The 22080-nt window shown below is 56.2% G+C and overlaps 1 protein-coding gene across 2 annotated transcripts; it reads left to right on the top strand.

Moving 5' to 3' along the window:
• Nucleotides 1-4992: 4992 nt before the first annotated feature.
• Nucleotides 4993-22012, top strand: UBAC1 (UBA domain containing 1). 2 transcript variants are annotated; one of them, XM_087823109.1, is made up of 10 exons: nt 4993-5130; nt 9338-9458; nt 10339-10412; nt 12042-12149; nt 12995-13097; nt 13384-13492; nt 14121-14337; nt 16872-16958; nt 17401-17539; nt 21430-22012. In XM_087823109.1, exons 1-10 carry the CDS (start codon nt 4993-4995, stop codon nt 21543-21545), a joined length of 1212 nt encoding a protein of 403 aa, XP_087679235.1. In that variant the 3' UTR covers nt 21546-22012. The 2 variants fall into 2 exon arrangements, with proteins under 2 accessions (XP_087679235.1, XP_087679236.1); XM_087823110.1 differs by lacking the exon at nt 17401-17539 and having other exon boundaries at nt 21430-21557.
• Nucleotides 22013-22080: the final 68 nt, after the last annotated feature.

The raw sequence follows: 22080 nt of genomic DNA, 5'->3' as shown, positions 1-22080 counted from the left end.
GCTGGGCCTTCTGGAGTCCGCCTGCTCCTGGCTCTGGTGGAAACAGGCAGGTGCTTGCTGAGACCTGCCAGGACTTTGCACGCCTGGCTCTGCAGGGCTCCCCTGGCAACGGGGGGACTGTTCCTTCCCAACGCTGAGGGCCGAGAACCACCCCACCCCATAGGAGGGAAGGGATGTTGTAAAAGGCCCTCAGGGGTCGGGGTCCCACTTCCCTGCATTGATCCCCCCATGATCTTGGGAAGGCTCCAGCCCCTCTCTGGGCTTTTTTTTTTTTTTTTAATATTGAATTTATTGGGGTGACATTTGTTAATACAATTCTATAGCTTTCAAGTGTACAATTCTATATACTCTGGGCCTCTTGACTCCACCCACAGCCACTGGGTCTTCTTGGAAGCAAAGGTGCCCATTTGTGCCCAAGGCAGGGGCGCCGCAGGCGAGCTGGCTCAGAGAGGAGGGGTCTGGTTTCCCACCTGTGTTCTCTCCTTGTACCACATTCTCACCTGGGGTAGGGTGGCCCCGGCTCCCGGGAGAGCTCATTGTTCCCGTCACAGGGAAGCAAGGAGGTGTGCTGTTGGCGTTCGGTGGGGGGCGGGGGGCAGAACTCACGCATGAGCCAGCTCTGCCCCCTGAGGACCCTCCTGGAAGGCTGATGGTGTCCCTGTGACAAATCGCTTCAAGTTGCACAGATGCCACTTCAGCAAAGAGCAGGCAGCCTTCCAGACACCAGGCCTCAGGAGGCCCCGGCCACTCGGGTTGTCCGCATCGAGATGCCCGGGAAGGTTAGAGACGCCCGGTCACAGTAAACTCCTCTGGTCCTGAGTCAGTCATTTCCACCGAGGGGCACTGATGCCTTATGCGCGCCCCTTGCGGTCACCGACGGGCACCACTTACCCATGCTCGCAGGCGCTGCGCGTGAGGAGGGTCAGGGGAGGGCCGTCTGGGTGCTGGGAGACACCCATCCCAGAGGAGTGGCTGTGGTCGGTCCCATCCCCGGCCGCATGCCACACTGGCTGCCAGCAGAGGGCGCTGAGGCCCTGGACGGCCAAACCCCACCTTGACCAGGGAAAGGGGGGCGAGACGGGATCCCCAGGAGGAATTCCCGAGGACCAGCTGTGTAAATGCTCAGGGTTCCAGGGGGAGCCTGTCACACCGGGCTCAGTTTGAGTTCATTCATTCATTCAAAACAACTGAAAACTTGGCAGCTACCTGCACTCCCACGAGCCCCGTTCGAGGGGCTGGGGTCCTGGAAATAATAGGACTTGTCGTCGGGGACAGAGGGGCAGAATAAACATGGCTGGGGTGGGGGTTGGTGGACAGGGAGCCCTAGTCTCTGACCCCACCCCGGTGGCCTGAGTCTGGGGGCACCAGGAGGATCCTGAACTCAAGCCTGGCGGAGGGGCAGCCGGGTGGGTTCGGCAGTGGAGGGGCTCCTGCTGAGATGGTGGGACCGTTGTGAGGCTGCAGAGATGCACGGGCCCAGAGTGGGCCTGCTTACTGCCTGCAGTGCTGAGGGCTGGGCAGGGGCACACTGGCTGCTCACTCAGCTGTGTTCCCACGGGCCAGGGAAGGAAGGCCTGGCACCCCCCACGCCCACCCCGTCCCCTGCAGGGCAGGACTGGCTCCCGGGACCTGTCCAGCTGACCAGAACAGTCATCGCCATTCCATTATTTGGGGGCCTGGAAAATTCCTATTCATGACAGCAAACTTAAAAATGAAATAATAAATCTGTTCTTTTAAAAAGCAAATTGCGACACTGGAATATTCATGAGCTGTGACTTGGCGGGAAGTGGCAGCAGCCGGGAGATTATCATTTGGTTAAGTCAGCAGCAGAGGGATTTAGGGAAATGGACCTGTCACTCCGAGGAAATGTGTGATTAATACTTTCCTGTTTGCGGGGCCTTAATGGGCGCGTTTAATGTAATAATTAATTAACCTTGGGGCCACTCGACTTTCCCTGGTTGCCGAGGCCTCCGCATCTCTCTGTCCCAGCCCTTCCCGCTCAAGGCCACACCGACCTCCCCCGAAACCCAGAGAATGCATTGGGAGCTGGAAGAAGGCTTGCCAGGACCACACCCCACACTAGTAAATGCTAGAGACCTCTCAGTCCGGGGATGAGTAGGATGCCCCCCAAACTCAAGTGCACCCGGAACCTCAGAAAGACCTCATATGGAAATCAGGTCTTTGCAGATGTGATTAGTTAAGGATCTCAAGGTAAGGTCATCCTGGAGGAGGGTGGCCCTCAATCCAACGACTGGTGTCCTCTCAGAAGAGGAGATGACCGAGACACTAAGGAGATTGGGACACAGGGAGAAAGCCAAGGGACACCAGGGTGTCTGGTGACACCAGGAGCTGAGAGAGGCCTGGGACAGACCCTCCCTCACAGCCTCCCAGGGAACCAGCCCTGCCGACACCTGGGTTTTGGATCTTTGGCGTCCACAACCAGGAGAGAGTAAATTCCTGTTGTTTGATGCCCCTGGTCTGTGTGACTCTGTTACAGCCGCCCCAGGACACTCCTCCATTTGGTGACCCTTGGAGGTGGTGCTGCAGGCCAGATGAGGGGGGAGGTTGGGGCAGGATGTGGGGCCAGGACCTGGCAGTGGGGCCTGGTGCTGGCTATTGCTGAGAACAGGATAGGTGACCAGACACTGCCCCTCCTCTCTCTGGGTCTGGGGTCTCCCACTACAGGGGGTGGGACCAGAGCCTGGCAACCACAGGGGTGGTGGGCTGCTTCCTCTTGGGGTGCCTCAGCCCCCCCCCCCCATGCCTGGTGGGCTCCTAGTCATCCTTCACTTCCAGTTCCATTACCTCCCCTCGGGGTAGGGACCGAGCTGCTGTGTCCCCAGAGTTTGGCACACACATGGGCTCCCGGGCTCCCAGCAGGGGCCCTGACGAGGATGAGTGGAGACTGCTGACTAGTCACCTGCTCCTTCCCAGTCACCTGCTTGCCCCGGCAGGACGACGGCTCGCCCCTGCCCTCTCGTGGCCACCTTGAGGAGCCGCTAGTGGCTGCTGTAAGAAGGTTTGTGGTCTCACAAGAACCAGAGCCGCTGCCCCCTGGGCCAGACCTGAGTCCCCTTTGCCAGGAAACCCTCCCCAGCCTTCCCAACTTGGCTGACAGCTGCTCAGGGTCCAGGAGCTGAGTCAGGGTGGGTGGGGAGACCATGGGAAGGGGGGTCGTCCCCTTGGCAGCTCAGGTTCTTCCCAGAAACTGTAGGTGCTGCCAGGAGCCAGGGCCCTGGTGGGCTCTGCCAGCTTTCCTGGACTCAGCCCTGTGCATTCCATTCAAGTGTCTCCCAGCAACATCTACGTGGATGTCCCCCTGCACAACCAGGGAACCATGTGCAGGGCTGAGCTCAGCAGGCCTCCCACCCCACCTCCCCCTCCTCCAGGTGGTGGCACCCATGTGGGCCCTGCCACCCAATCTGGGAGTAGCCGTGCTATTCTTGATTTTGTTATTTACCCAACCCCACAGCCTGCCTGCTGGCCCTGGGTCTCCCTTGTCCTCTGAGACTGTATATTGAAGGTCAGCACCTCTGTCTCCTGCATAGAGGCTGAATCCTAGGACAGCATCCTGGCCTCCAGCCTCAGTCATTACTGTGTTTTCAGTGAGCAGTGGGTCTGGCTCATGGCAGCAATTAGTAAACACTACACTGGGCAAACTGAATTTGGATGTGGTCAGAATGATCAAGCGGGGAAACTGAGGACGTGGGTAAAAACGGGGGTGAAGAGTGGACGTCTGAAGGTGACGGATGTGGGGCGGGCCGGGCTCCCCATCTAGACTGCCAGCCTGAGGACAGGACCTGTGTTGCATTCATCTCTGCTCAGAAAAGGTTTTTTGAATGAGTGAAATGAGGGAGTGCAGGTCAGTGCCTGGGTCTGGGTCGGGGCCCAAACGGCAGCACTGGCATCTGTCACCCCACAGGAAGTGCCTGCACTGAGCCCCTGGGCAGCTTCCTTTTCTGCGGGCGCCCACCGGCCAGCCTGAGGGTAGTCAGCGTCTGGGCAACTGGACAGAGGAGGTTCGGAAGGCAGGAGGCCCTGCAGGGCTAAGGCCCCAGGGGCTGCTGCTGGTCCCGGGACCACACTTTGAGAAACTCTGCTCAAGAGCAGCGCCCCCCAAAAGAAACACAATAGCAGCCACATGCACAATTTAAAATTTTCTAGAAACCACCTCTTATTTATCTTAATCCTCACCTGAGGATACCTTCCCCCAAGGATCCATAAAGGGGGGGGGGGAGAGAAACGTCCACGGGACTCTGCAACCAAGGTACATGCCCTTGACCGGGAATCGAACCCACGACCCTTAACCCTCCGGGGGCTGACGCTCTAACCACTGAGCCCAACCCTCCGGGGCAAGAAAGCCCCTCTTTAAAAAGCATAAAGAAATGGGTGAAATCAATTTCAATATATTTCACTTAGTCCCAATACCGCCCAACTACTGTTTCACCAGGCAGTCGATATAAGGACGTTGCAGTATTTTACGCTGCGTGTTTTCCTGGTGGCTCTCGGATCCCGTGTGTCTCTGACGCGCGGAGCCCGCCCGGAAACGGGCAGCGGACCCAGCAGCCCCGCGTGGCTGGCGGCCCTGAGCCGCAAGGCGCAGGCAGGCAGGTGCGGGCAGAAGGGAGAGGCAGGAAAACTACATTTCCCAGGAAGCCCCGGGCGCGTGCCGTGACGCACTTCCTGCGCGGCGGCGGAAGCGAGGAGGGAGCGGGAGAACCACATCTCCCGGCACGCCCCGGCGCGCCCTGTGACGCACTTCCGGCGCAGAAGCGACAGCGCGCCCCCGGCGGCTAGGCGGCGAGGTGAGGCGGCGGCTCCGGCCGCTGCGAGTGACAGGCGGCCGGCCGACGGAGCCGGGGCGGGGCGGCGGCGGCCCGCGAGAGCGAGAGAGCGAGCGCGCGGCGGCCTGGCCCCGCCCCCGCCCGCCCGCCCCGCCCGGTGACCTTCAGGGCCGGGGCGGCGGGCGCAGGCCCGGGCGGCGGCGGCGCGATGTTCGTGCAGGAGGAGAAGATCTTCGCGGGCAAGGTGCTGCGGCTGCACATCTGCGCGTCCGACGGCGCCGAGTGGCTGGAGGAGGCGGCCGAGGACACCTCGGTGGAGCAGCTCAAGGAGCGCTGCCTGAAGCAGGTGAGGCCGCGGCCCGCCGCCCCTTCCCGGCCCGCGTCTCCCGACGCTCCCGGGCCCGGCCGAGCGCTTCCCGCCCCGCCCCCGTCTCGCTTCTGCCCCGGGACGTAGGGGCGGGTCGGGAAACTGAGGCTGGGAGGGGGCGAGAGGTCGCCGCGGGCAGGGCCCCCTGGTTTTCCAGCGCTCGTGCCTCCTTGCCGTTGGGGTGAGGTTCCTGATTTTTCAGCAGCTCCCCAGGGGCCGGGAATTCGTGCCCGAGGAAGAAGTGGGGCGGCCGCTGGCCTCCCTGCAGAGCCGGCCCCCTGGGGCTGCTTCCCGCTGGCGGGCGGGCCGCGGGGTCGCCTCGAGGCTGGAAACACTTAGAATCGTGTCCTGCTTCCCCGGGGCCTTCCAAGGGACCGAGCGGGGAGGTCCGGGGGGGAAGGACCTCCTCGCCGGAGCCACTTGTTAAAGTTTATTCACGTGAAGTAGTCCTTGTACAGGTAGTTACCTAGGTTGCTCGTTTTTGGAGCCAGCTCTTGATGACTTATCTCTGTGCACGTCTCCACCCAGCGAGGTCCCCAGGGTGACATCTGCCTGGGGCTCTGGCTGCCCAAGAAACTCTATCCGTAGCTTGATGTCCTGCTTCCTCCTCGGAGTTTAGGTTAAGGAGGCCCCAGCCGCCCAGTGTTGGTTCCACGTGATGAGTTACATGTCTGTGCTTGTGTCAGGGTGTTGTGTTAACACGATGCTGAGTGTCCTCCCCACGTGAACTTCCAGTTATGGTAACTGCTCGCCAGGATGGTTCTGTAGCCGCCCCGCTGCTGACTTGGCCCTGGTGATTCTCATCCAGGCGGAGGGGCCGTTTTGGCCACTTTCTTGGTTTTCTTCTGACCCAGTTGGTGGGGTTTCTTTTTCTTTCTTTATGTTTATTTATTTATTTTTTCCCCCCATCACCATTTATTCCCCTATACCCTCTTCCACCCCCCACCCCCCATCACCACACTATTCCGTGTGGTTTCACCCTCTGGATAACCACGGGACAGCACTAGGCTAGAAGGCTGGGGGCTCAGTGGGCATCTGGACTTGAAAGTCAGGCCACGAGATGCTGTGCCCTCCCCCACCCAGGAAGGAAGCTCCTCGAGGGTAGGTTTGCATCCACATGTTCGGGCTCTTAATGGGCCCCAAATAAATGTATGGGTTAATGGAATATATGGAGATAGATTGGCAGTCCGGGACTGCAGGGAGATGGCGTGCCACCTGCCAGGCAGGCAGGGGGTCTGGGGGCACACCCATGAGGCATTATTTAACTCACTGATGGTAGGGACTTATATAACTATTATAATGTTGTTTTATGGACAGGAACAGGAAATAAGAGTGTTTGATGGATCCACAGATGCTTGCTGCTGAGTCTCAGGAGCACTGGGGGTCAATTAGGCAGCTGGTTCAATATGATGGTAATTATTGTGTTTCTGATATTTAGTATTCCAATCGGTATTGAGATGGATTGTTTGGGAATTTTCAGGCATTATCCTACTTCAGATTGAGATTTTATCCCACTCTGCAGTCTCTCCAGGTGTGGAGGCTCTCACCCCAGGGGAGTTTCACATAAATCGGGCCTGAGAGCTGAGCTGTCAGGAAGTACTCCCACCTCCGAGCTCTCCACCAGAGGCCTGAGGGAGCAGAGGGAATTCCAGGCTGTGCCTCTGAATGTCACCCTGGAAACCAGTCCCTGAATGTGCTGCTGTGAGGCAGGGTGTGTCTGAGCTCATGTTTGGGCTCCTGGGGTTCCCTGGTGCGTGCTAACATGGCATCCCTTTTCCCTCCTCCCTCCCTCTCCTGGGCGATGTTGCTTTATTAAGGAGGGTTATTACCATCACTCCGAAAGAAGTTAACGCCATTGTTGTCACTGCCCCTTTGGTTTTACACAAATGGGGATCCCCGTGGTGGTGTCCAGCCTCCCTGGCCTGGGACACAGGAAGGGACAAAGGGAACCATCCTGTGTGAGCTCCATAGGTACTTAATGATTTTAAGAAAATGACCCATGGTGTGCTGGAGTAGTGTTTGTGTCTAGCAAACATTCCGTGGCATTGCAGTCCACAACGTGACACCTGCTAGGACCCAGGTCACGTGAACTTGTATCTTCAAATGACAAGGCACAGCAAGTGTCTGAGAAACTCCAATTCTGTTCTGGGGGGGAAGCAGGCTTGGGAGGTGTCAGAGCCTCCCTAACATGGGCTTTGTGGGGTCTTTGGGCGGTACCCTGGTTTGCTCATGCTGCTGAGAGCAGAGGCCGAGTGAAGCCACCTTGCGTCGTGTGGGTGACTCCCGCACGCACGTTTTGCTCCTGGCGTGCCGGTGATGTGCTGTGGAGTACAGCTTTTTCAGGAACCAGTATGAGGATTGTTTTGGGAAATTGTGGTTTATAGAGTATATTCTGAACTTGTTGAGTCAACTGGCTTGCATAGTGGAATTAGAAGCAGCACACCTAGTATTTCTGGGAGCAGAGCCACTGTCGAATTCTAGGGAAGAGGCGAGTGGCTCTATGCGCTGTCTTACGGTGGGGGTGTATCTTACTATAAACTGACCCTCCCCCGCCCACCTTGCCAGTTTTGAGGGCATGTATGGTGGCCCCTGAGGCCTCCACGATCCCTTCCTCTGTTTCAACGTTGTTAGATAACTGAAAATTCTAGTGACTCTTAAATGCTGGGCTGAGAGGTGAAGTACATGCCGAGATTTTCTTCTTTTCTGGTCAGCAGTTTGTGCTGCTGTCTGAGCCCCTGTAGTGACCAAGGAAGGTGACGAGGAAACTTCCCGTGGGGTCTGTCCAGCTTCACATGGGGAAGGCCACCAGGACCCCGGGCTGGGGCTCGTTCTGAGTGTTGCTGCAGTACCCTCCTGCCTGGACGGTGCTCCCACCCTCGGCCATGCAGCTGGCAGGTGCTCAGAGCACCCAGGGAACAGAGCCTGGCTGCTGCTTTCTGTTGCTCATATTCCACCATCTGACTGGGGAAGCAACAGGGCAAGGAGATGTTCCCTCTGTTTGGAGCTGAAGGGTGTCTGCCCTGGCTGCAGAGATGTCTGTGGGTCTTACCTGGAGTGTTCAGGTGTACCCCTCTCTGCTCAGCCTGGGTTCTGGCTCATGGGAAGGGCCACAGTTGGCTAGGTGGGTGCTGTGTCTGGTGTGATGGGTGCCACTTTGGTGGTGCAGGTGAGCAGCTCGTACATGAACATGCCACCCAGCACAGCGTGCTCCCAAACCTCCACGCCTGGGGTGTCAGTGTTCGCTCGCTCCTCCGAATGATGAGCTGCCCAGCAATCAGAAAGCAGAAGAGAGCAGAACTCGTCATCCGGGGGTGGTGATGCACATGCCACCATGGACAGCGCGTGCTGTTTGCAGAGGCCCTGGTGGGGAAGACAAGCAGGGTCTAGCAAAGGATGGCAGAGGTCTGGGGGCTGCAGATTCAGGGTGCGGGAGGGCAAGGGATGCTTGTGCATCAGGGTGCACTGCTGGTTCTATCTTGTTCCTTTGCTGCCCCCAGTGCCTTCCACGTTGGGCAAGGTCTTCAGTGTTTCCCGTCCCTTGCCGTGTTCCATGGCTCCAGGCACTGGTCAGTGAGATGCACTGTGTGTCTGTCCCCTCCATCTTCCAGGAGAGGCCCCCAATGGCACCTGTTGCTTTGGGGTCTCTGGCTACTGCTTGGTGAGCCAGGGTTGAGCTGACTGCAGGTGTCTTTTGGGGTTTTGTGGGCATTTAGTGGTCAGGCCCCCATTTGTTGCTCTCTGTGGACCAGTCTTCTCTCTCTACTGTCTCTCACTGCCTTTTGTGTGAGAGAGAAAAACAAGTAGACAAATTGTACTTAGAGCTTCGGATTTTCAGGACACAAAGGACCTGCTATTTTCATTTTAAAATTACTCTTCAGATCTTTCCAGACCAGAGGGAAGGGATTGGCATTGCCACTAATTACCAGCAGGGTATTTCTTGTCAGGCTGCAACCCTGTTTCAGGATCCTCGTGGGTTGGGGGAGAGATTGCTGGCCTAGGGGGTCAGGATTGTGGCATTTCATTTGGCTTCTATCATTGGCCAGAATTCCTTGATTTCATTTATGCTTTCATTTCTTACCCAGTAAGAAATGCATGAGATTCCTGGTGTGGTTTGGGGGTGCCAGGCTGTCTATTACAGTTACGATTTATTTATTTTTCTATCTCTAATTATTTGATTTTCCCCCAGTGTGCTCATGGGAGCTTAGAAGACCCCAAAAGTGTCACCCACCACAAGCTAATCCACGCTGCATCAGAGAGGGTGCTGAGTGACGCCAAGACCATCTTGGAGGAGAACATCCAGGACCACGGTAGGAGTCTCAGGGCAGCAGTGGGAGCAGCCTGCCAGAGGCCAGGCACCCTCAGCAAGTCAGTGTTCACACTGGGTCTGAGCAAGAACCCAGGTCTCCTCCCTTCACTGAAACCAGGGTGTGAGATGGGGTATTTGTGGAAACCAGGGAAGCTGAAAGTGAACAGGCAGCATCCATCTCAGCAAACACCCCTGAGCTTCATTTAAATCCTGTTTCTAAGCAAAGCGCAGGAGCTGCTGCAGGGTTCACTTCAGGCTGAGGGACGGTCTTGGCGGCTGTCCCAGGCATCTGAGAAAGGCGCTCATCCCGCGCACATGTCCCTTCAGTGCTCATGGTACTCTGTCCCAAGGTGCTTGGGGAGGAAACCTTGGTTTTCTGTATCTCATTCAAAGTGTGATTTTGGTCCTGGGTTCCCTTAAATAATCTGTTTTGAAAACAGGGGAAGTGTTTACAGACCTCCATCGAGTGTGGTGGTCAAGATCAGAGCCAGGTGGGAGCCTACCCCACTGTGGGCTGTGGCTGACCACGCCTCCAGCCTCACAGACTTCCAAATGGCCCATTAAGAGAAAACTTTGTAAGATTTCCACCAGTTTTCTGCATGTTGTCAGGGCTGAGCTATGTGTGCCTCCTGGGCCACCAAATACCTCTGGTGATCCACAGCCGGGTTCTCACCAAGCCCGGTGCCTGCGTTTGAGCCGGGGGCGTGCAGACATGAGAACTGAGGGGAGACGGGCTGTGTGGACGCCCAGTTAGGAAGCACCCAGAGGAGCCCCTGCTTTTCTATCCTTGGGTCCCCCAGCGATTTTGTGGACATAAAACAGTAACCAGCTTGATGGACATGTTTTTTCTAGATGTCTTACCATTGATAAATTTTTTCTAGATGTCTTGTTGTTAATAAAAAAGCGTGCTCCGTCTCCACTTCCTAAGATGGCTGACGTCTCTGCAGAAGAAAAGGTGAGTCTCAACGTCTGGAATTGGAAATCTGTGTTAGTGAATGCCCCCCCCCCCACTTGAACCCTCCAGAAACAAGCGCCCTGTGTACTCATTGTTCATGGACGGGATGTGGCACAAGGGGGTTCTGTCTTGGCTGAACTGGGTGGCTGGAGCCTGTGTGGTTGCTGGTCATGTGACCGGTTCTGGAACACCTGGCTCCGTGTCTGGGCTGGAGCGGGGAAGGGGGGAGTGGGGGGGTTCTCATGGTAGGGCCTGCGTGTTGCACCCCTGGGAAGCTCACCGGGTGCCCTGAACCTGTGCTGACAGAAAGCTCAGGACATCACTGATGCCATCCCCACACAAGGAGGACACGAGGGAGTGGGGGCACATTCTTCTCACCCCGGAGGAATGGGGGCTTGTCGGCTTGCACTGCCTGAGTTCCTGCAGGGCCCTGCCGCAGTCTGATCTGCCCCTTGGGGGACAGTCTGGGGTCCCTGGGATCCGTGTGCACCTTTGCCTTCCCTCGGAAGCCTTGGTGTTCGCTCATGTATCAGCCACCCAAAGGCTGAGGGTAGAAGGCTTTGTGCACAGTGGTTGCTGTCCATAGGCCTGTATTTGGTCTTATGTCAGGTCCTGTGCCTGGGCCCCGGCCAAGTGCTGTTTTAAAGGGGCAGCCGGGCAGCCACATTAATTTCACCACTTTTCCTTTCTTCAGAGATGTTTTTTATTCATGCTCTGAATTGCTAGGGAGAGTGTTCACCCAGAGACAGCAGCCCGACTCAGCTGGGCATGGGCTGAGGGCATGGCGCTGCCTCAGGGTCTCCTCTGGGACAAGCAGCAAGGGAGGGTTCTTTTGGGTGCCTTCTTATCTACCACTACAGCCGGCCCCAGCACAAACTGCTCAGCCCATCTCGGGGGGACACCTGGGCCTGCCTCAGCCGCCTCGTGAGTCTGGGCACTTCTGAGAGCTGTGGGGTCAGACAGCCTTTCTCTGCCTCCACCAGGCTCTCTGTCACTTGCAGCACCCTTTTCTCTGCACGTATTTGCAGATTGAATGTTGTGAGATGTTCACATGTTCTGTGAATTATTCATTTTGAGTGAAAGTAACACATATTAAAAAAGCCGAGTAATACTATATGTCTTTAATAAGAATGGGTAGCCTCCTATCCCACCTGCATCCCTCCCTGTGAGAAGCCCTAGAAGGCTCACAGGCTGCTCTCTGCCTGGCGGTGGTGCCTCTGGTGGCTTCACTGTGGGTCCTTGACCTTCACCTGGGTGGGGGTGGGAGGGTCAGAAGGAGCAAAAGGTGAGTGTGTGTTTCCAGCTGGCTGGGCAGGACTGCAGGTCTGTGGTTCCTCTGAGGTTGGCCAAGCCCCAGCCCAGCTGCAGCTCCCGCTCATGGTCATTCTGTGGCACGAGAGACAGTGTCCGCGCTGCTGTCGTCCTGCGTGGCCACCTTCTAGGTAGGAGGTGGGGCTGCGTCCTGAGCATCACCTCTCTGTTCGCGAGGGGTGCACAGAACCCTCCCCACACCCAGCTCCCGGAGAGAACTGACTCGACCCCGGTCAGCGCTCTGGTTGCTCCACTTACATAACTGCTGATTCTAGCTGTCTCGTTAATTTTCCTGGCTCTGATTACGTTTCTGTGTAGAAAAAGCAAGACCAGAAAGCCCCAGACAAAGACGCAATCGTCCGAGCCACCGCCAGCCTGCCCTCTTGCAACATGGACCGGGCCGTGGTCCAGACCAGCATGAGAGACGTGAGTGCTGCTGAGGCCCTTCTAGCCACCACCACTGCCTGGCGTGGGGGGTGTGGGGAGGAGGTGGCCCTCATCGCCACTGGACGGGGGTACTCACCACTGTGGGCTGGCTCAGAAGTTCCTAAAAGTACTGGGGAGCTGGGTGACAGGGACGCTGGAATTCGGTGTACTTTTTGCAACTTTTCTATAAACCTAATATTTCTTCGAGGTAAAGTTTTAGAAGACATCCAAAGACAGGATAGATGCTTAAATGTCAGGGCTGTGTCCTGAGTTTGGCAGACACCTCGATAGAGATCTGATAGGACTCTTGGTTACTTTGCTTTGGAAAGTTGTAAGTGAAGGAGAAGTGCTTTCCCAGGGCTCCTGTAGACCGTCCCAGCACTACCACGAGCCCCACTCCACTGTAGCAGGGAGCCTCTTTCGGAGCCTTCTCCAGAGGGTTCCATGGTGACCAGGGCGGTGACCACTGGCACTGTGTCTCTCCTGGCCTGTGTGTGTGTTTGCGCCACGTGGTCTCTCACATAATGGCTGAGGCTTGTGGGATAGGGGACAACTGGTTCCCAGTGCCATCCATGGTACCAGTGGAGCGATGTCCTCTATGTTCTCTCTGTCACCAGCCTCGAGGCTACGTGCACAGCTCTGTGCTGACAGCCCCTCCCCCTCTGCCCAGAGCTCCCCTGAGATGCCCCCTCTTCCTCTCACCAGCTTACGTCAGTTCCTGATGGTCTTGAGTGAGAGCAGCCTAGTCTCACGCACAGATTTTGGGGTTTAATGGGGAGTGTGGCTGCAGGTCCCAGCGGTCTTGTGGGCATTTGGTGGAGTGAGGCCCCTTCTCCTTCCTGTAGTTTCAGACGGAGCTCCGGAAGATCCTGCTGTCCCTCATTGAGGTGGCACAGAAGCTGCTAGCCCTGAGCCCTGGCGCGGTGGAATTGTTTACAAAGGCCAACGGTGCGTGCAAGCCCGGGGTGGCGATGCCCCAAGTTCAGCCCCGCACTCACTGCGCCTGGCGTCCCCTCCCCACAGCCCTGGAGTTGGGCAGCCTGGGCTGTGTCTGCTCTCGGGATGTGTGCTGGCGAACCCCGTGGCCCCGTCCCATTCGCACCAGTGCGAGCTGGCAGGTGTGCCTCGGGTTTTCTGAGGTTCCCCGGAATCCACAAACCCCGGGTGCTCAGACGAGGCCCTGAGCTCGCTCGTGGCGGCTGGGCCAGGCTCACTGGCCGCATCTCTCCCACAGCGATGCTGGACGAGGACGGGGAGGAGCGCGTGGACGAGGCGGCGCTGAGGCAGCTCACGGAGATGGGCTTCCCCGAAGGCAGGGCGGCCAAGGCGCTGCGGCTGAGCCAGTACGTGGGGCCACCACCCTGGGCGTGGGCTCCGGCTGTGCCTGGGTCTCCCAGGAGACACCCCTCTCCCCACACTCCCTCCCTGCGTCGTCTCTAGCGCGTGAGTTATTTTAACACAAGGCCCGCAGCAGCTGGGCTGGGCGTCTGTGTCCGGGACACTGGACTCGGCTCGCTCTCGCTGGGGACGGCCAATGCTTTACGAGACTCAGGTTCAAGCCCGTTCCTAGCAGGGGCATTGGTGATCAGAGGTGGGTGCATGTTGTCTGCAACAGTCCCCTGCAGTTTCCTGTCTCTAATCACTCGTCTCCACCTCTACATTCAGACCTAAGATGGTCTGTCAGCTGAGGATGGGTGTGGCCACGTTCCATTTGCTTTGGTCTTGAACTCTCACCTGTCCCTCACTGCTGGGTTCCCTTTGCTTACAAAGTGGGTCTCTGTGTTCTGGCCACGGCCTTGGGGCAGTTGGGGCAAGGGCCAAAGTGTCACAGGTGCCTGTGTGAAGACTCTCAGTGCAGGGGGTCAGCAGCTTGTGCTGGAGACATCGTCTCAGGGCCTCCTCTCGTGGGTAAGGGAACGCGAGGCCCTCACAACGCCTGGGCATGTTGGAACGTCTCTCTTTGCCTTCCAGCATGTCAGTACCTCAGGCCATGGAGTGGCTGATTGAGCATGCGGACGACCCCTCCATAGACACACCTCTTCCAGGCCAAGCCTCGCCAGGCCCAGCGGGGGCTGAAGCTCCGGCTGAGGCCGCTGCCGCTTCCAGCGAAGATGAGGAGCCCAGAGATGAGCTCACCGGGATCTTCAAGAGGATCCGCAGGAAAAGGGCATTTCGGGCTGATGCTCGGGTAGGCATCACTGCGCCTCGGTCCCCCGGGCAGACCCACCGCTACTCCGTGTAGGCTTGTGCCTGAGCCTGGCCCTGACCTTGAGCGGAGCCAGCCCTGAGAAAGGGGGGGTGGGGGTGCGGCTGGGGCAGAGCTCCGCTCCCAGAGTTCAGGTGGAGTTCTCCTCTCTTGAGTCCCGGTGGCTGTCTTTTCCTGAACAGTACACATGTCACCTGCTGAACTTGCAGTAGATTCTGGTTGTGTTACCAGTGCCTGTGAGCCTCAGTGGTCCACGGAGGCACCCCCGAGGCCAGGATCCACACCGTGTGGGATTGCCTTGGGGGGGTAGCTGTGGGGTCTGCGGGAGGGAGGGACCTAAGGTCTAGGGCACCTCTGGCTGTACGTGGATGGTTCTCACTGTCCCCTCATTTCTGATGCTTTTGCAGCCCCTCTTCTTATTCCTAGCTCTGCCCCTTTATGAGGTGTCGTTTTCCCTGGACACTGCCCTCACCTGAGCCCATTCCTCTCGCACTGCAGATGCGTCAGCTCCAGTCTTGTGCTCCGGCCCTGCTGGGCGCAGCTCGGTGTGAGGCTCCACCTAGGCTTGCCTGTGGCTCGTATTTCCGCAGGAATCCCATGTGGCCTGCTTGTTTGGGGCGCACCTCGGGTGACTCACAGCTGGCTCCTGTGGGTTGAGCGAGACCTGCAGCCAGGACCATCTCTGTGTAGACCATCTGGCAGGGCTTTTGGGCCACAATGTGGTCGGGTGGCCTCTCTTCTGCAGAGGCACATGCTGTGTCCAGCTCTTCTCTTGGGGATGCAGGCCCTTCTCACGGTCCTGGTTTTAAACTCCAACTCCCCACCTTGTGTGGACTCAAGGTCTTTGTCCTGTCTGTGTGGACATCAGACCCCCACCCCCAGGCCCTAACACTGTGCCCCTGCCCCTAACTAGTTTGCTGTTCCTCCTTTGTGTTTGTCACTTGAGGGTTTTCCTTACTGTGAGTCCCCTTTGCATTTGGAAGTGTGTCTGGCCCAGAAGGAGCTGTGTCTCCAGGTCACTGGGGTTGTTTCTGGTACAGGAACCTGCTTGGGATGGGTCGCCACTCTCGGGGTCCTGCGAGGTCCTGCAAAGTCCTTGTTGGGGCTGCTCCTGGTCAGGTCAGCCTTTGCTCCATCTTTACCTTTCATGCAGGTGTCCCGTCCGCACAGTCTGATCTAACACGCTCCTTTCCAAGTCCACACCTGCTCCATGCTCCCTGCCCTCCCTTTCCCTGTGTGGTGGAAACGTCCCCTGGCTGTTCCCTTTTAGAGCAGCTGTAAATGAGTTTCGGGCCTGAGGACTGGGCACCTGCCCTTCTCCCCCTGATCTGTGCCGGTCGGGAGAGCAGTCCAGTGAGGGTTTCAACGTCAGCTTAGTTCCTGGACTGGGTTAGAGAGCAGGGCTTTGCCCTGAGACCCCTCCACCCAGCTGTGGATGGGACGAGTGTGCTGTGTGCAGATGCGTAGCCCTCGGGTGCTCCCATGAGAAGTGGGGGAGCTTCCCTGGGTGTCACTGCAATTCTGTGTGACTCTGATATGTGACTTCTCCTGTCATTCAGTGACAAGCCTGGAGTTGGACTGAGAGAGCCAGGGAAGAGTTTAGGAGGAGGAGGTGCTGGCTCTGAGCTCACAGAGCCGTTGGGCTCCACAGACTCCTTCCTGAGTTCTCTTTAGAACCTCTGACACCCAGTCCAGGCCACATGCAGGAAAGGCCAGGTCTGCACGGGGCAGTGTCTGTGCCCACGGGCCCTGTGCATCAGAATTAGCCCGGGGAAGTCAAAGAAAGAAGACAGTAGGGACTTCAGAACAGCATGGATTGACCTTCAAAGAATTAGGGGAAGCCCTTGGAAACTTGATGAAACCTTGACCTTTTTTTAAAATGAAATTGAGCCTCTTGGGATTGTGGGGTACTAGTCAAGAGTAAAGTGAAAACACGCATCTCCCTCCAAAAAAGGGCCTATTAGCCATCGTTCCCTCTGAGGATTAGCTTGTGTTTAGCACATGAAGGCTTAAGTCTTGTTAAATATATTTAAAGATAATTTGACTTTCATTTTTTAAAGATAAAATGTGAAGAAAATCCCTTTTCACAAATTACAGTGGCATTTTGTTTGCACTGAAGCCTGGCCTTTCTCTGACACCCTCATCCTGGGCAGGGCCCCTGGTTACGCCCAAGTGGGTTGTAGATTCGGGTCTGTCCATACAACCACAGGCTAACCTGTAGGATCTGCTGCGAGTCCGGCACCTCTGGCACCGTGGAGAGTAGTGTCCCATCCCTGCTGGTCTGGTCTTGCGCAGGGCAGGCCACCCTCCCTCTCCCCAGCTTTAGTCCCTCAGTGGTTCAGGAAACCTGTGAGGAGGCAATTGTGAAATAGACCATCCTGTGGTGCTAATTTAAAGGCCCTCTGCTAAGTCATGCTCACAAACTGGGTCCGAACCACCAGGAGACTCGGGCTCCTTGGGTTTGCTGCCCTGTCCCAGTGCCCGCGGCATTAAGGGGCCTGTGGTTTCTCCTCTAGGCCGTCATTTCCCTGATGGAGATGGGGTTCGACGAGAAGGAGGTTATAGATGCCCTGAGAGTGAGCGACAACCAGCAGAGTGCTGCTGTGAGTACTGGCCGGAATCTGAGTGCATGTCATCCCGCCTCACTGGTGGGTGGCTTTCTGGGTGTGGGTGACTCACAGGCAGGCCGCTGTTGTGTTTTTGAAGTGAAACAATGGGGCGGATGGTTCAAACTGTGTGAAGTGTTTTAGATACTGAGGGGATTCTGGGCCTGCCTTTCTAAAAAAGTACAGGTTCTCTGAGTGTGTAACCTGTTTACTTTGTTAGAGCAGTTCTGAGATGGAGCCCCACTCTGTGAACACACAGCAGTGCTGATGGCACTGCCTGAGGGTGCTCAGGGCTGGTGACGCCCCTTCTGGAGGCAGAGCCAGTGTCATGTGAGACAGTGGCTGTGTGTCAGAAGTGTCTGTACTCACTGAAGAGTCATGGTGATGGTGACAGTGGGCCCAGAGGAGCTGACGGCCGCCCATCCCTCTTGCCTTGTAGTGTGAGTGGCTGCTGGGGGACCGGAAGCCCTCCCCTGAGGAGCTGGACAAGGGTATCGACCCCAACAGCCCTCTCTTTCAAGCCATCCTGGATAACCCCGTCGTGCAGCTGGGCCTCACCAACCCCAAAACACTACTTGGTACGTGTGTCTTCTTTACGCTGCCTGGTGGGACCCACCCAGAACTGCAGATGTTCCTGAGTGATAGACACCTCAGCCCACACCCAGGAGTGTCCCTGAGCACTTGGGCCCCCTTGTGTGGCTCCTGCCTGAGTCACTGTAGGACCAGAAAGTCAGGCTCTGCTCCTGGCAGACAAGCTCCTGTGTGATGACTCCACATGTCTGAAAACCAGACATAATGGGTCATCCAGGTCCAGCAGAGCGGCCGCACCCAGCTGACCAGACTGTGGGCAGAGGGCTATTTGCATTTGCTCTTGCTGACGGTGAGGGGCTTATCTTTAGCATTTTTTGCCCGTGAAATATAATGTACGTACAAAGCATAACATATATATACAATTTTTGTAACTTTAAAGAATAGTAGTAAGAGTAATAAGCGTGCCCCTCCCATTTGAATTTAGAAAACACAGTATTTAGAAAGCTCAGAGTGTTTTAGGCCCTGAGCCTCTGGGCACCCTGACCGCCCTCCTCCCTCCAGAGTGCCTGCTCGTGGCTCTGCTGTCCCTGGGAGTGCTGGGCATGTGTACGTTTCCCAGGCAATTGCGTTCAGCTCCTGCTCTGTAAGTGGGCCGTGTCTGGGCACACCTGTGGCTATGTGACCTCAGTCTCCTAGAGCCAGGGCTTCCCTGAGCGAGGCACCACGGCAGCTCCATTCGCTGTCAGCAGGACCTGCGCTGCTCCCTTGCACACAGTGCTTTGGTCATTCTCATGCCTGTCCCCTGTACACAGATGAGGGTCTCTGGGCAGGTATTTAGGGCCCCAGAAGTGTGCATGGGGGCCTATGTCCCAGGAGGAGGGGTGCAGCACTCAGCACCCCGTCGATCCTCAGAGCCAGTGGCCGCAGCATGTAGGCAAGGGCACTCGCCGCCCATCAGGCCCAGGTGTCTGCATGCTCTGCCATCTGCCTAGTCTTCAAGGCTAAGCCCTCTGAAGGTCAGCCCTCCCAGGACCTCAGCTCCGAAAGGCCTTCAGCCCGACCTTTGGCCTTTTTCTCTGTTAGATTGTTTTCCATATTTATTCAAGGAATTCCTCGCACATGCTGCACACAGGTCTTTCCTAGCTTCTGACTCCTCACTTCACTGACCAGAAACCCTGTGTTGTAATGCCGTTGATGTGTCTGTCTCATTTAGGATGTAAATCTTTTTTTTTCCTTTAAATGTATCTTTATTGATTTCAGAGAGAGGAAGGGAGAGGGAGAGAGACAGAAACATCAGTGATGAGTCATTGATCTGCTGCCTCTTGCACGCCCCCTGCTGGGGATCGGGCCTGCAACCCGGGCATGTGCCCTGACCGGGAATCAAACTGCGATCTCCTGGATCATGGGTTGATGCTCAACTGCTGAGCCATGCCAGCCAGGCTACGACATGAATTTTTAAGTGAAAACCCTGCAGTGTCAGGGTCCGAGGGTGTGTGTGGGGTGAGGTAGGGAGGGGCTTTTCTGCTTGTGCACAAATTCTGCACTTCCATGATTGGTTTTAGTGAGTTTATGTTCTGTGCTGGGCCCTGTGGCCCCTTCTGCCCTGGAGCATCCTCAGGCTCAGACTCAGCTCCTGGGGTCTTCCAGAGCCTCTTCTGGAGGGTTGTCTTTGAGGTCTTTGCCATCGAGATATGACTAGCCGTCCGTCTTTTGTAATTTTTGAAGATATATTTGGTCAGATTAAGAAAGTCTCTTCCCTCCAGTTTAGATGCTGAGTTTAGATGCATGTTGATTTTATGGCTCTCCCTGTCTGTGGCGACTAGCACATGGGTTTACTTTGTGGGGCTCCATCAGGGGACCTAAGCCATGGGCTCCATCACCTATGGCAGCACAGCAGGACATTCAAGGCACAGGGCTGTCACCTCCAGAGCTCCTGCACCCTGCCCACCCCCCTGTGGTCTCAGAGCCACCCAGAGAGAACGCCTATCTGTGCTGTGGTCCCGCCTGGCACCTCTGTAGCCACCCGTTTCCCTCAAGCTTGTGTTTGAACTTGTCTGATGCTTTTACTTATTTATATTTATTTGTTTGCTTATTTTAAAAGATATTTTTATTGCTTTTTAGAGAGAGGGAGGGAGAAAGGGAAAGAGAGAAAAAAACGTCAATGTGAGCCCTGCCTCCTGCACGCCCCATGCTAGATCGAGCCGGCAACCTGGGCACGTGCCCTGGCTGGGAATCGAACCACCAACCTCTAGGTGCCAGGATGATGCGCAGCCAACTGAGCCACACTGGCCGCAGCTTTATTTATTTATTTTAAAACAATTATTCTATTTTTTAATCCTCACCGAGGATGTGTTTATTGATTTGAGAGAGAGGAAGGTGGGGGAGAGAGAAGAAACAGATCAGTTCCTCCCGTACCCACCCCGACTGGGGATGGGACCCACAGCCTCTTGGTGTACAGGATGATGCCTAGCCTGAGCCCCTGGCCGGTCATTTTAAGCTCTGCTGCCACCCCACAGCTGTCCCCATGGCACACGGCACGTCCTATTGGCCACTTGCATGTCTCTGTCCCGCGTGCCTCTGCGTGTCTCGTGTTTTCGTGTTGGTGCTAACCTGGGAGCTTGTTGATCGCTCGTCCTGCATGTAGAATGCCTGCCCTTGTCGCTGCAGACGCTTAATCTGCCCTTTTGTTCTGTGCGGCACTTTTCTGAAATCCACAAGGTAACATGCAGAAGAAAGCCCTTCCTCAGGTAAATATTCATCTGATGTCTTCATGTCGGACTCTTTCCGTCCTTCTGTTCAGCCCCTTCCCCTCTGGGATTATTTGCTGGTTGTGGAAGCAGCCCTGTTTCTGGAACTGCCCTTCTTACCTCGAGACGTCCACAACTGGCTGGACTTATGTTTCATTCTCCTGGTGCTAAGCTTCCTGGTTTCGCTTTCTGACTTTTTAGCTGGTTTTCAGAGGATGTTCATTAGGGGGACCCCCACTGATTGTTTTGGGGCTGACAGAGTCCTCAGGTCATACACAGAATGGCCATGGTCCCATGCGATCCTGAGTAGCTGGGAACTCCCGTGGCAAGATGCTTTCCACAGAGCCTGTGAACGAGGGCCCCGTGCCGTGTGCTGGGGGGCAGGGTTTGGAACCCATCCTTCCCTGAGCCAGGGCTGCTGTGGCTTGGAGCTTTTGCTGGAAGGCACCTGTGGTTTTTGGTAAAAGAATTTTGTAAAACTGTTTAGAAAATCTGAGTTTTTTGTGTGTTTTTTTAAAAATATATCTTTATTGATTTCAGAGAGAGGAAAGGAGAGGGAGAGAGAGAGACAGAAACATCAATGATGAGAGAGTCATTGATCAAGCCCTCAACCCAGGCATGTGCCCTGACCGGGAATCGAACCCCTGTCACCTGGATCCCAGGTTGACGCTCAACCACTGAGCCACGCCTGGCCGGGCTTAATTACATTTTTATTGTGCTGTTTCTTTAAAGTCATGATCTTGAGATCGAACACTTTTGAGTTTTCCAATTGGATATTATCGTATTTGCAAAATGTCTTTATATGTAAGTTTTTTCCGTATCTGATTACTTTGTCAGGGCAGATTGGAGGTGGAATTACTGAGTCATGGGCCCTGACTATTTTTAAGATTCCCGATAGCTGTTGCCAAATTGCTTTCCAGAATCAGTGTGCCAGTGAGCACACGGGTAGCCGCTCCCTGTAGACTGAAGACACTGTCCTCTGGCCTCAGAACTGCCGGCTTGATGAGCAGTTCAGACTTTGTGGGTGGTGGTTAGCGGGAATCTTGGGGTGACCTGGGCTGCCTGGGCCTACCTCTGCATTAAGCAGCTATAGAAAGTGTCTCCAGCGTACGTGTATGTGTTTGCGTGTGTGTGCATATATGCATGTGGAGGGTGCAGTTGCTCAGTCAGCTGGCTCTGTTCTGCCACAGCATTTGAAGACATGCTTGAGAACCCACTGAACAGCACCCAGTGGATGAACGACCCAGAGACGGGCCCGGTCATGCTGCAGATCTCCAGAATCTTCCAGACCATGAACCGCACGTAGGCCGCACCTGCACTCTCCACTACCCCAGTGGGCCACTGGGAGGGGGCAGTCCCCGATGGGCCCTCTTAATTCTCAGCCAGTTGTGGAGACAGTGTGAAGACCCCCTGGCTCCGCTGGGCTGAGGAGGGGACAGGGCCCAGGGCTGGAGGGGATCCTGTCTGGACCCCACCCCAAGCCTGGCCTGGTGTCCCGCTTCATCTTACCACTTAGACTTCTGTGCCTCTGTGTGCCCGGCGCAGCCCAGCCTCCGACAGTGTTTACAGCAGGCAGTTGTGCAGGAGGGTTGCCTCCCAGGGGTCCCTGTGGGCTATTAAAATGCTACTTGTATGGACCCAATGGCACTGCTCAAAGTCACCTGCTATTGGGACGGTGGCACGTTCCAGTCCTCAGTATTAACCTCAAGCACACAGTCAAGTAGAGGATTCACCGGTGACTTTTTTCCGTGAATAAACCCCTTTCCTGTCTTCTCCATAGTGTGATTATTACCCTAATGCCAGTGGAGTGGGATGTTGGCCTTCTTAGTGCAGTTGGCGGC

Source organism: Miniopterus natalensis, chromosome 12 (assembly GCF_054644295.1).
Source record: "Miniopterus natalensis isolate mMinNat1 chromosome 12, mMinNat1.hap1, whole genome shotgun sequence".
Lineage (NCBI taxonomy): Eukaryota > Metazoa > Chordata > Mammalia > Chiroptera > Miniopteridae > Miniopterus > Miniopterus natalensis.
The sequence above is the reverse complement of the archived record's forward strand: the minus strand, read 5'-3'. Positions and strand labels throughout refer to the sequence as shown.